This window comes from Castor canadensis, chromosome 6 (assembly GCF_047511655.1).
Source record: "Castor canadensis chromosome 6, mCasCan1.hap1v2, whole genome shotgun sequence".
Lineage (NCBI taxonomy): Eukaryota > Metazoa > Chordata > Mammalia > Rodentia > Castoridae > Castor > Castor canadensis.
This window is the reverse complement of record NC_133391.1, coordinates 61,021,874-61,034,698: the sequence shown is the minus strand read 5'-3', so window position 1 is coordinate 61,034,698 and position 12,825 is coordinate 61,021,874. Positions and strand designations below refer to the sequence as shown.

Genomic DNA, 12,825 nt, shown 5'->3' with positions numbered 1-12,825 from the left:
GCATAGGTGTGGCCACTGGATGTTGCTCCAAGACACAGTAAGCACTGCCTGGGTGTTGGCAGGAGGCAGCTATGATGAACATAGTGACTTCTCAACCCCTCCAGTGTGGCCACTGCTGCTTTTCATTTCAACAGCCTCACCAGCAGCCCCCAGCCCTGAGTCCCTTTGGCACAAGCTGCAGCCCGAGACAGGTGCTGGAGGTTGCTGGGCCATCCTGGAAGGCCTGCTGCACACCCATCCAAGAGACTTTGTAAGCATTCAGTTTGGGAAATGTAGCCCTTTCTGCTTAAAAGCTCTACAGTGGCTTCTATTTCCTGTAAGAACTCTCATGGAGAAAATTACATATTAAAATTTTAAGTAAATATAAAATTAAAAGTCATCTCCATGAAAAAAATTATCTAAAAAGATTTCTTGAGCAGTGTACCACTATACATGATTAGGCTGTTTAAAAACTTCATATTATCTTGTTAATCATCAAATATTTGAATAGTACCTAATAATAGATGAGGTAATTTAACAAGCTATCAGATTAGAAACACATGTCACGTGACTATGAGAGGTGCTGTGCGATGTGCACATGTTTAAAGAACCAAACACAATGTGTGTTTCCAATAAAATTCTAGGAGCAGCAGACAGATTCAAATACTTCTTATTCTTTGTTTTTATTTAACTCAAAATGGCTAGTAACATAAAAACATTTAAAAAATACCTTCAACACTTGACATTCAGTTATTTTTGGTTGATGACACTTGATTACTTGGCTCTTGCTTATTTCCATCATAAAATGTGTCCTTACAACTTTGCAGCAGGCTTTTAACTTGTATATTTAGATCCCAATCAAAAACCATGATGAAGTTATTACTTGCAATTTCAGATACTGTTCTCCCACACAGAAACTTATTAAAATGAATGACCATAAATAGGCTACTGTGAATTGGTTTTCACTGAGATGCCCACATGTATGTAGCACGATCATGTATGTAGTGTGGAGTTTTGATCTTCACCACTCACAACAGGAATGTCTGAACAGTACAGTTATGTCATTAATTCAGTTCATGAGGTCACTGAAAGAAGCCATAAGGAAGACAACATGACACCCCAAGGCCATGCCCTTGAGTAAAAGCCAGATGAGCACTGTCCATCACGCTTACTCTAGTCATCGTCCGTCCCACCGCCTCTCACCGGGCAAGCATCTGGCAGGGCTGAGTGTGAATCTAGTGTTAAAAGGCATGTTTTTGTTTTCTTTCAAAAACTACAGACTAGTCCTCCTCGAAAACCACTGGCAGCATCAGTTATCTTCACAGTAGCACAAGTATCTTCCAGCACTAGAGAGAAAAGTTGTAGATGGACAGATTTCCAATATGGCTCCTTTCCAAAGGGCTTACAAAGACCATGAAAGTATCCCGTGTCATCTTATGTGCTGACATGTGTGCCTCAATCCACTACAATGTAAGTTCCAGTGCCATGATCTGTCATTGCATAATACTGCTAATCGAATTGAATTTCCAGTTTGGGTCTTTGCTCACATTTAGCACGGTGTGTTGTGGGACACTCCTGTGGTGTCAGTGCTTAAGAATGCACCATCACTGGCTAAGAACGTTCCATGATGAAGATCAGTGTGTCGTGAGATCTGAACAGAAAAGCTGTGGGAGTTAACTGGTCTCCATGATTCCAGCTATGATTTTTCAATTAGCAATGGTGCAACTGAAGTGGCACATAGCTTTGTCTTGTGACACGCAGGGCTCCCAGGAATCTTCTGTGGCCTCCTTTTCATGGGCTCCTCAGTCGGCAGCTACATTCTACTTCTGAAACATTTGGTCGTACCTGACCACTGCCCTGGTTCAGTTTCTATTTTTAAAAGCACCATTCTAATGGAAATGTCCCTGCCTGGAATTAAGCTGGGACTGTGAATTTTACCACTAGCTAAAGCTGTTATGTCAGAGTTTAGGTTAATTTGGTAGACACTGATTTCTTTGACTACGATTTTGAAACTTGCTTCAGCCTCTTTGTGCCGGGCAGGATTTCTACCTGGGCTGCAGATGAGGATAAAATACCCCGTGAAGAACTCCTTCGATAACCACATTTGGAAAATCTGAAAAACAAAAGGAAAACTGCTTTTCTTAGGAGTGTCAATAAAACATAACTGCATTTTGTAGACTGGACCAGGGGAAGGCCCGCTGCTACTTGGGAATCTGCACGGCCGCAGCGTGCCCTGGCTGGGGTGTGCCATCTATCACTCATGCTGCTGTCCTGTGCCACTTTTGCTACCACCAGGCGTTGCAGGAATGTGCGGCTAGATTTGTAGCTTATTGATTTAAGGGATGTTCTGATGGTTAATGCTGCTCAGCCCTGGCTCTTTATCTGAATGTTTTCTCACAAGGAAGATGGATTACACTGGCAATTCAATTTCTAACAAAATCTCAATATACTTGAAGGAATTCCAAGATTTCTACTGGGAATACTTTGCAGCAGTTTTTCCATTGTGGTTTACAGCAGCATTTAGTCCAAGTTGTCTGGAGTATACTTGTTCTATTACACCAGCTTCTAGAGAGCAGAAAGATGGGGCCTGTCTTCACAACTTAAAAAAGGGCAAATTTCCAACAAAAGCCATCTTGTCAAACTTGAAAAATCAGCCTCATTTTTGTAAGATAGATAGATACAAAGGAAACCCAGAGATACAGAGAGCATGTTGTGCCATGTTCCAGTTATCACAGCAGGTAGAATATGAATGGATTGCTTGGACAGGAACCAATCTCTTCCCTGGTTCTGATGTTTGTTAAACTTCCTTCTGCACATAGTTACAAACGGGCAATGTGCTAGAACTGAGCACTCTAAAGAAGGATAGTTATTATGTAAGGAAACTGAGTGGTCCAATACCAAAGAAAAATATGCTTATTTACTGATCAGCTATGAGTACATACTATGTAAAATCATGTACAAGGGGCTTGGACCTCATCAGAAAGGCAAGGAGTCTCCAGGTGAGGATGAGGCAGGAGGAGGAAACAGGAAAGTCTAAGGCAAGAGAGAGCCTGGAGGATTCAGGGAGGTCAGGAAGCAAGGGGAAGTGGGCGTGAGGACACCAGAGGACAAAGGGTGCCACATCATACCTGGGAAAAACAGAAATTCTGGGTTTATTTGAAACACAATGAAAAGCTACTGAGAGACCTTAGGTTGAGTGACAAAGGATCAAATTGTGTTGAAAAGATGATTCTGGCTGCCCCTTAGAGAACAGACTGAAGCAAGTTCAAGGTGGACATAGGTCAGTTCAGTTACTGCAGTAGCTCAAGAGGGAGAACACAGTCTAGGAGAAGAAGGTGGGTTCTAGAGAGTGATGGATTAGATGACCAGGGAGTGAAAGGGCGAAGTCAAGGGTGGCTTGCGGATTTCAGGCATGCATAACCTTAGGGCAGTGGTAGAAGACCCAGGAAGAGAATAAAACAGAAGCTCAACTCATGTCGAATTTGTTGAGTTGCCCTTGAGACTTGGGAAGTCAAGTAAGTAGTATATTCACTGCAAGCCTCTGTCCTGGGCAGCCACGTGGTGAAGGTGAGGCACCTTCTTTCCCACGATTGCAAAACAGATCTCCTAACAAGCACCTACCTTTTGGGTTGTAAAAACTGATGAGTGAGAGAAGTGCAGAGACCTGAACATGGCTCCCAGTGAGTCCCAGTATTATTATGTACCATGTCCACGTACCAGAGACGCAAGGAGATCACAGGTTACCCATGCATGTTACTTACATGCTAGTCAGAGAGGCAAGTCAACGAGCAAACAAACTTATGTTTAAAAAAACACCCCAAATACATGAGCTATTTTTGGTTGATAAAACTTGATTTCTTAGTATATGCCTTTTCCTGACAGGAAGGAACCTAATTTTTCATAAAATGCTATCTTTAAAAGCTTACAATAGGTCATACACCTGTGTGTCACACCTATGTGAATTTTAACTCTAAATGTATGTCCCCTGAAGAGAAATGCAATACACAGAGCTGCTGATTCATTTTCAACAAAATGCCCAAATAGGACATACCACATGTTACTGGCACATCTGCCTTTATCCTTTGCCATTCAAAACCTAAAAGTCTACTGAAGGTCAACGACATTGTATCATAAACATATTTAGCTTAAATGAATTCAGCTAGGTTCAGCAAAAGATAAACAAACAAGAAAATGCCATTAAATATGTATGTATAATTCTACAGCACTGGATATGGGCCAAGTGTGGTTCAAGGGCAAGGGAAAAAAAGGCAGGGTATGAGCTAAAGAGTCCGGGCACAGAAAGTGAGAGAAGGCTATGTGAAGGAGTCACGTGAACAGAAACTTGAGCAGGGCAGCACAGGTGCTAGCTGTGGATGTGTGGGAGAAGGCATTCACAGCGAGGGGACAGTGGCTAAGGTCCTATAGTTACTACCCACCAGACAAGGAAGTTTGTGCCCATGTCTAGTGAAGGAAAGGAATGGGTACCCTGAGAAATGGTGACTGGAAGGGAGGACTTTGTAACAAGATCTTTCAATGGTGAGGTACTTGGGGTTTGCCTCCCTCCCTGTCTTCCTCCCTCATTTGTTCCACATCACGTCAACTTTGCTTCCTAATAGGCATACTATAACACAGTGTCCACTACCGCCTGAGTTCTCACAAAGCTGTCCTGGCCTTGGTTTCCAACTGGGAGGCGAGGAGAAGGAATATGATTTGGGATAAGGTTTTCTTGTTATCTTTGTCAATGTTCATTTATCAAATAAACATTCACTGTGAGCAACAATGGAAAAAAGTGAATGGGTGGAGGGAGCCGTGAGCAAGGCTTCTGAAGATGTAGCATGTAGCACGAGGCCTGGGAGACGAGGCAGACCAATGAGGCATGCAGACAGAAGATTCAACAAGGAAGAAGCGCAAGTGCTGTGGGTGGGCCAGGAGGCTGGTGCATCTGAGGCCCAAAAAGAAATGCAGGACCTGGGTGCCAGTGGCTCATGCCTGTAATCCTAGCTACTCAGGAGGCAGAAATCAGGAGGATCATGGTTCAAAGCCAGGGAAAACAGTTCTGTGAGACCCTATCTCGAAAAACCCTTCTCAAAAAAAAAATAGTGGCTGGTGGAGTGGCTCAAGGTGAAGGCCCTGAGTTCAAAGCCAGTACTGCAAAAAACAAAGAACTGCAGAGGGGCAAGGCCAGAGTGGGTGAGAAGTTCCCAGTGGAAGCATGAGTGGGGCAGATCATGGGGCCTCGCCAACCATAGCAAGAGTCTGAGCTGGATGGAAATACAGCACAGCGCCTCAGCTGCACAGGTGGGGTAGTCAAGGCTGGGAGCGAGGATGAGATTATTCAAGAGAAAGCAGAGTGAGAAAAGCTCGGTCTTTGGGGATCTGCTGGAGTCTAGAAGAGAAGTGGAGGAGAAAATAGTCAGTACACCTGAAGCTGATGAGAGGCCAAGGAAGATGATGGAAAGTGAAATCATCCTGAGTGCTCAGACACACTGAGGTCCCTGGGGGACCTTATAAGCAAAGAGTTGTTTTGAACATTTCAGAAAAATTAAGCAAGAAAAAAAATCGTATGCTTTTCAATCCCTCTTGACTTCTGATGTGGAAAGCCAAGAGGATAATGTTTAACTGTTAGCATTTCTAATAATTTAAACATCAGAAATATAAAGACAGAGAGCCTCTGATTTTATGGGAGGCAGTATATCTGAGAAGGTAATTCCATCTCAGTATTCTCAGGAAAAATAACCTCAACACCTTGAGAAGCATAACACAAAGAACATGACAGGCAAAGTTTCGCTTTAAATTAAATTCTAAAGATTTGCAAGAATCTTTATAACACTTCTATGATGGCAGGAATGTGATTTATAAAATAGTTGGCAAAAATTCCAAGAAAAATAGTATGATGGCTGACCCTTCCATACCTGGTTCAATCTGTCTACCAAAGCCATTGTTTCCACTATGCTCAAACAGGAATTCCTTCATTTTACATGTCTCAGCCACACCACCAACACATACTTCTCTATTTCTTTTAGCTCCACTCATTCGCCCCAGAAGGCTCCTCTTGTTCTTCACTGTCAAGGTGTATATCACATGGCAGGTGCAGCTCAATAAGCTGGGGTAGTCAGATTTAAGGGTCACAAAATATCTTCCCTCTTCCACTAAGTATTCTGGCTATTCCTGTCCAGTCATCATTCCGTTCTCTCTACTTCTGTAGGAATTTTGGACAGATGTATGAAATATCTAAGCATGAACAATTCCTAGAAAAAGTACTTATAGGGCCATGTTTAAAAGATAATATGAGGGCTGGAATATAGCTCAGTGGTAGAGCACTTGCCTAGCATGTGCGAGGTGCTGGGTTCAATCTCACACTAAAAAAGAACAGGCAAAAAAAAAAAAGATATTATGAGCACTTTCCAAAATACTGCCTATGTAGGATAGACTAGGTTGCATTGTGCATATTAAATATAACATTTTAACATTATGTGAATTTAACATGCATATTTGTTCAACACAGGAAGCAACTGCTTGAAAGAGGCAATTATTCCTCATGACAAGATCTTATAGGAAAAAACACTACCATGCCACATCCTTCACAGCAATGGCAGCTCTTTCTGACCAGGGTGCTAAGAAGGGTTGTTCGCAGAGCAGGGCTGTGGTCCTTGCTTTCAGGTGACAGCTAAGAGGGTGATGTGAGTATCACACCCTTGCTGTGGACAGCAGTCCTCTGTCTCTTACTGGGGTAAGATTTTGTTGTCAGAGACAAGGAATGGTTTCAATGGATCTTTATCTATTGCTGTCTAGTTGGTATGCTATTTAGTGACTCAGAAACAAAGGCTGGAAACTCACTATGCACAAAGCACAGAACAGAAGACAGGCAACAAGGGTCCGCCCACCAGCAGTCTCAGCCGGGCAAGCCAAAGACCTCTTGGGACTCTCGTTTTGTTATTCAGCCAATGATAATGCTTGGCCCTGTGTAATTCTACAAGGTGCTAAGAAAATTAAATGAGATGATGTCTGAGCATGTGCTCATGGATACTGTGTAAGAGAACACTTTGAAAGGGGCTCTGGGGAATTTGTATTGAGAAAGGACTCAGGCTAAAATATTGATTACAGTTATATTTAAATCAATTAGTTGTATTTGAGATATGCAACTTTAAAAATATACACTCAGCCATGGGAGGTGTGCTGCATCCTAAATGGAAATGGGGGTGCGCCACAGTGTATGCACATTTTGGGGAGAAGCACTTTTAAAAAGCTTGAATCCATACCCCAGCATCTGGAGAAAAACAAGCAGAGGCCCACAAAACACTGCAAAATGTTCAAGAAAATAAATACCTTTTCCTCCTACCACTTCTTACTCTAATTCAAAATACCTGGTAAGAGAGTAAGAAAAATTACATTTCCCCCGGAAAGGCCAGCCCCAATTAAAATTCTCAATGTCTCTTACACCACAAGCACTGGCTTATTGGCAGATTACTAAGCCCTGGAACAATGTCACTCTGCTGGACCTGTATTAAAAATGTGCTTTATGTGGTGCGGGTCAGATCAGTGAGGAGCTGCCGGCAATGACGGGTTTGATTACCGCTGGCTGCAGACAAGACGTATGGATCCCTGAGGAACAGCAGCACCGGCTGGTGGGACAGTTTGCTGGAAAGGTCAAGAACAAGCATGTCAGCATCAGGGGACGACGGTAAACAGAAAACACTACAAACTAGCTTTGAGGGGATCAAACTGCTGTGTGGGGATGGCTTCAGGTTTACACATCCTCCAGAGTAGGCAAGTAATAGCAGACACAGAGTCAGTGCCCTGGCGCTGTGCTCATCTTCGAAGCATTGCTCTTGGCCTGACCTGGGAAGCAGAGGTGCAATCTGAAGAGCTCACCACTGCTGAGGAGTGCTCTCTTACACCCCAGATGGTCACAGATAAAGCAGCATTCTTCCTACTCATGTGAAACAACACGGGGTTCTTTATCCTTCACTCCCCCAACTACAACTGATTACTCCTGTGCCTCCCCATCAAACATTTATAATCTTCAAACCAATTCCCAACAAAAGTTTTCAAGAGAAATGTGACTTTGAACACATAGGCCATGGGTGATTAGACTAAACAAAGCATAGTCCTTGTTCTTGGTCTGTATAACTCCCAAGTAACTAGGAGAAGTTCTTACCTTGACTCTTCAGATTCTGTCTCATCAAAAGACCTAAAATTTTGTTAAAGAAAAGAAAAAGAAGACTAAATAAGTTGGGTGGATGTTTCTGTCAACTAAGGAAAAAACAGCCAGAATTCTTACAGCACTGAGTTGGGAAACAAGAAAACAAAAAGTTGTGGGTCTGCACTGAGTCCCAGCAATACCGGCTGGTGACTCATCCTAAGGATCGGTAGAGTCAAAAGGCTGAAGATTCTCGAATTTCAGTTTTCCTGAAGACCCTTTCAAAATCCTCATTACTTAATGAAAAGCCAAGCTTTCATTACTGGTATAATGGAGAGGAGACTCCACTCGTGGTCACTGTTAGTGTCTTTCTTAAAATACACAAACCTGCCAGTGAACACTTGCACCCAAGTTGGAGCAGAACACACCAACAACACAGATTACCTGGTAAGTGTGGAGTATAATTTTAGCTCTGGTGGGTGGTCTTGAGTAATCAGTTCTGGTGAGGGGCTGTGACAGGTGTCCGCAGCCTCTCTCCCAACAGATGCTAGGTTTGACACAAGTTTGGGTGTGGTGGGCTTGAACTTCCTGCAGTTAGTGCTTCTCTCAAGGGGTAAATCAGCTCTGACACTGGGACTTGAGTTGACTTACTCTCTGTGAAAGGATTTACTCTGCAAGGATGTTGCTGACTACCTTCTGAGGTTGACTCAGTCTGAGCCCCGTGCTGTAACTGGGCAAGTGGCTGGTTGCAGAGTTAATTCTTCAGGAGACTTTCTCCAAGTGCTGGTGATATGCACCTTTGGTTCCTTGGAGGGCAGGGATTAGGGTGCGCAGCCCAAGTTCTTGATGGAGAAGCAACATGGCCGTAGAAAAAGAGGGCTGACGTGGGGAAAGCCTGGGTTTTGCTAGCTACAAGACAAGAGATCTTGGGAAAGTCACTTAATTCCTGTGTCTCTGTTTGGGTGACTGCAAGATGTGGAGAGCTGCATAAAATCATCTGTAAGGTCATTTATAGTTTTATAATTATATAAATATATACACAAGATGGTATGGACTTGACTCAGATATCCACAAGTAAACAACCTGTCCCTAAATGTCTTATCTAGACACGCAGTCACACACTGTATACTATAGCATCATTTGGAAGGTCAGTTCCTTATGTCTACACAGGAGTATCCAGTCTGCAACCAGTTGGTCAGTCACAAGATGGGGATGAGGACTTGGGAGGAATTCCTCTAACCACAAGCAGGGGGCGAGCAAGTGCCACCCCAACCGATCAGTTACCAAAGAGTAACTTAAACTACACACCTAATAAGTAAACAACAGTTCTTACCCACAACTTTCTGCCTTTGGTAGAGAGGGCAAGTGTCTAACGTTTAGGAAATCAAGAAAGAGTTTCGGAAGTTCTTCATTTTCTAAAATAACAGCCTGTGAAAACAGAAAACAGAATTAGAGACTGAAGTGAAGTTTGCTAGGCAATCAAAAGAACTCTATCAAAAAGTCCTAAGTGTCCATCAAAGTCCTTACCAGCAACACTCTCACAATCAGTATGAGGAACAGTCCCATTTCACCCACAAAGAATTCTGGCTGACAGGTGCCACATGTATACCAGCAAATGCAATTCTTCATCCATTCATTCAAAGGCATTTATAGAGCACCTCCTGCACTTCAGATGCTGACAAGCAGTGGGGAACTAGCTACATATGGTTCCTGCCTTCATGGAGATTCTAATCCAGAACGAATATTTCAATACCTGAGCACATCAATAATACCACTAGATACGTAAATCAAGTTTTCTGATGTACATGCCTTTCTACAAGACACCACTGTTGTTTAGGAAATACTATAAAATGTTTTTCTAACTAGAAAATATTGGCAACCCCCTTAGCTCTCACCTGTTTGGGTACTAGGATCAGCTGACATTTATTGCCATTTGGACAGCTCCACTTAAAGGGTCAGTGACAATTTCATCACCAAATGTAAATCAGGGTCCATATTTTAAAAAATCTATAGAGTTCTTCCATTTAAGAAGCTCTGCTTTACTGTGTCAGTACTCTGAGATTCAAATTAGGCAATTTCAAGGAGAAATCTGGTGGAGAAATACATACTCATGTATTTTGAAAAGAGTCTGCTAGAATGCATGACCTGAGTGCACATTTGCCCCTTCTCTTCTTTTCCCCAGAGACTGTGAAATTAACGTATCTGCTCTTAAAACTTACCACAGCTAATTTTTTTTCCCCCAATAAGCACAGGTTGATTAAAGAATAATGAGAACTGGGGGGTGAAATAGTACCCACACAGCAGATGAGGAAGTATATAAGCTATATGATGTGACACATCAGATACAAATAACAAAAGTCAGGTCAAGCTAGGAACGCACGTAATTCTGTCTTGTTTTCTGATGCAATTTCCCTATCAGGTTACCCCATTTCTCATGAGGTGCTGGAATCCTGTTATCCAGCTCAGGACACATTGGGGAGTGAGGGATGACACAGGTCTCCAGTCCTGCCAGGTTGCCTCTGTGCTGCATGCAGTCCCTGGAGAGGGCTCATCTGTGAGCCAGCACTGGCTAGGCTGTCACTGTTCCTCACAGTGACTCACACTGTACCTCAGAAGCTTAAGGAAGAAAGGAGAGAGGAAAGGTGATTGGGAATTCTACTTTGTTCATTAAGTAAATGTTCACTGGGCATCTAGCACGCAAGGCACTGGGAGATGTCAATGAGTACCACGGGGTGGTGGAGAAGCTTAGTGATGACCGAGGAGCACACATAACTTAAACTTGACCCAGAGGGCAGTGATACAGAATCAAAATACTGTACCATCCTCTGAATGCGTTCTCATTCACTCCATTCATTTATCTATCTACCCATAAATATAGAACAGTTACTCTTCTCTTATGATAAAAGTAGAAAAATGAAAAGTTCAGAAAATAAAGGAAAGTATAATTTCACACTATTTCAGCGAATTTCCTTCAGGTCATCTGATTTTATCTAAATTGTTCCCTACCTCTGGGAAGGAAACCAGAGGTTATTATTTCAGTGCCTGGCACTCGGAAGTTCCAGGAAACATGCACGTGAAATGCTTGCCACGGTACAAGTTGCAATGATTATCACGATGCTTCTAGTGATCTGCTTAAGAGGACAATACAATACCTATTTGAATAATAAAGCCAATGTTGTAACAAATTATAGAACAAATATATATTGTTCACCCCAGCAATAGTTCTAATTGTCTGTACAAGTGATAGTTTTCAGATTTAAAAAAAAAATGGGGAAGGGTACCACAATCTTATCTCCACCCCCCACCTTTTTAAAATAAATTAAATCAATAACAAGTATGGGACACTTTTAATGACCTGAACTACTTAATTTCCAGGATCTTTAGACATGTCATCCATCACTGCAGTATGGAGGAAGACATCTCCTGAGTGTTCTGGGGTTACTTTGGTTTTATTAATGCAAGATTTAGGGAATTTTAACAAGGTGAATTGTTTATTTGCCTTGACAGATTGGCTTACAATGCACTGGCTACATCTCTAGTATGATCATTAATGACAAAAGACAGGCAAAAAGTTGTTTACACTGCAACACAGGGACAGGAATTAATCCTGCCCAGTCTCCCCAGAGTCCTTCAAACACATGGCCACACTGTGTTAGGTAAGCTGTGCTGGCAAAAGGGAACACAGACAACTCCAAAACTTTGAGCATTTACTTTTGTTCTTTCAATATTCTCAATTAATATTTTCCAGAAAACAATGACCAAAATGTTCCTTAGGATTTACTGTTCTAAAGAAAGCAAGAAAGGGCTTAGTTAAGCACTCAATTATACAGGCAGGAGTATTTCCCAAAATCTGCTAAGATAGCGTGCATGAAAAGAATTAATGCTTAAATCCAAACAGAGATGCTGAGTAATATAGCAGAACTTACCTAATTTAATATAATATGTACAAGTGAAACAAATGTCATTAATTAGTACCGAGATACAAAAGAGGAATTAAATTAGTTCAACCCATCTTTTGGTTCATAAACACATGATCTCACTCAAGAGAGACTGAATGGTGAAGTGGGGCCTCCCGGCTGCTCCATTTACATGGTCTTCGTTTCTTGAAAAGCTTTTGCCCAGGAGAAGCACCCCTTCTCAAAGCTACGCCTAACTCATCCCATACACCCGGGCCCTGCTCTGGTTTAAATCACCCAGCTTTATGCCACAGAGAAGTTCTTTATGTGAAAACCCTCTGCTTTTGAATACTGGATCATCTTTCCCCATTGTTGTAGGTTGCTTCTCTATTTTTCATCGGTCCTCAATGGTTATGCATTCATCTTCAGAGCAGTGTGGTGTACAAAGCATGAGAGTTTTAGAGTAGGGCCTCGTTGGAATCTGTCTACTTTAAAGGGGCCTTAGCTTTGGAAAGATGTTCACTCTCTTCCTTGGAGCACTTTTGTTGTATCCGTTCCCAACCACCCATTTGGAAGTTTTGATCATTGTCCATCTAGTGAACAGCCCTTCTTAGCCTTCTGTGACTCAGGGCACTTTTGAGTAACAACTGAGTATTTTGTTTGTTGAGAAATACACACACACACCTAATGACTGTGCTTTCAGAGGGGGAGGTTCCCAGACCTCTGCAAGGACACCTGCCTTCAGCTCAGCCATGGCAGTCACACGACAGGGCACAACTTGTTTGGCCAGAAGCCTGGTACACAGTCAAG

The 12,825-nt window shown here is 42.4% G+C and overlaps 1 protein-coding gene across 5 annotated transcripts in view; it reads right to left on the bottom strand.

Moving 5' to 3' along the window:
- Positions 1-637: 637 nt before the first annotated feature.
- Positions 638-12,825, bottom strand: part of Snx24 (sorting nexin 24) — a 145,586-nt gene continuing 133,398 nt past the window's right edge. For all 5 annotated transcript variants that reach the window (XM_020176310.2, XM_020176312.2, XM_074076566.1 and 2 more), the window contains 4 exons: positions 9,453-9,547; positions 8,138-8,170; positions 7,553-7,617; positions 638-2,092 (listed from right to left, as the gene is read on the bottom strand). In XM_020176310.2, the coding sequence (XP_020031899.1) occupies positions 2,025-2,092; positions 7,553-7,617; positions 8,138-8,170; positions 9,453-9,547 (261 nt within the window). In that variant the 3' untranslated portion in view covers positions 638-2,024. The remainder of the gene's footprint in view (positions 2,093-7,552; positions 7,618-8,137; positions 8,171-9,452; positions 9,548-12,825) is intronic.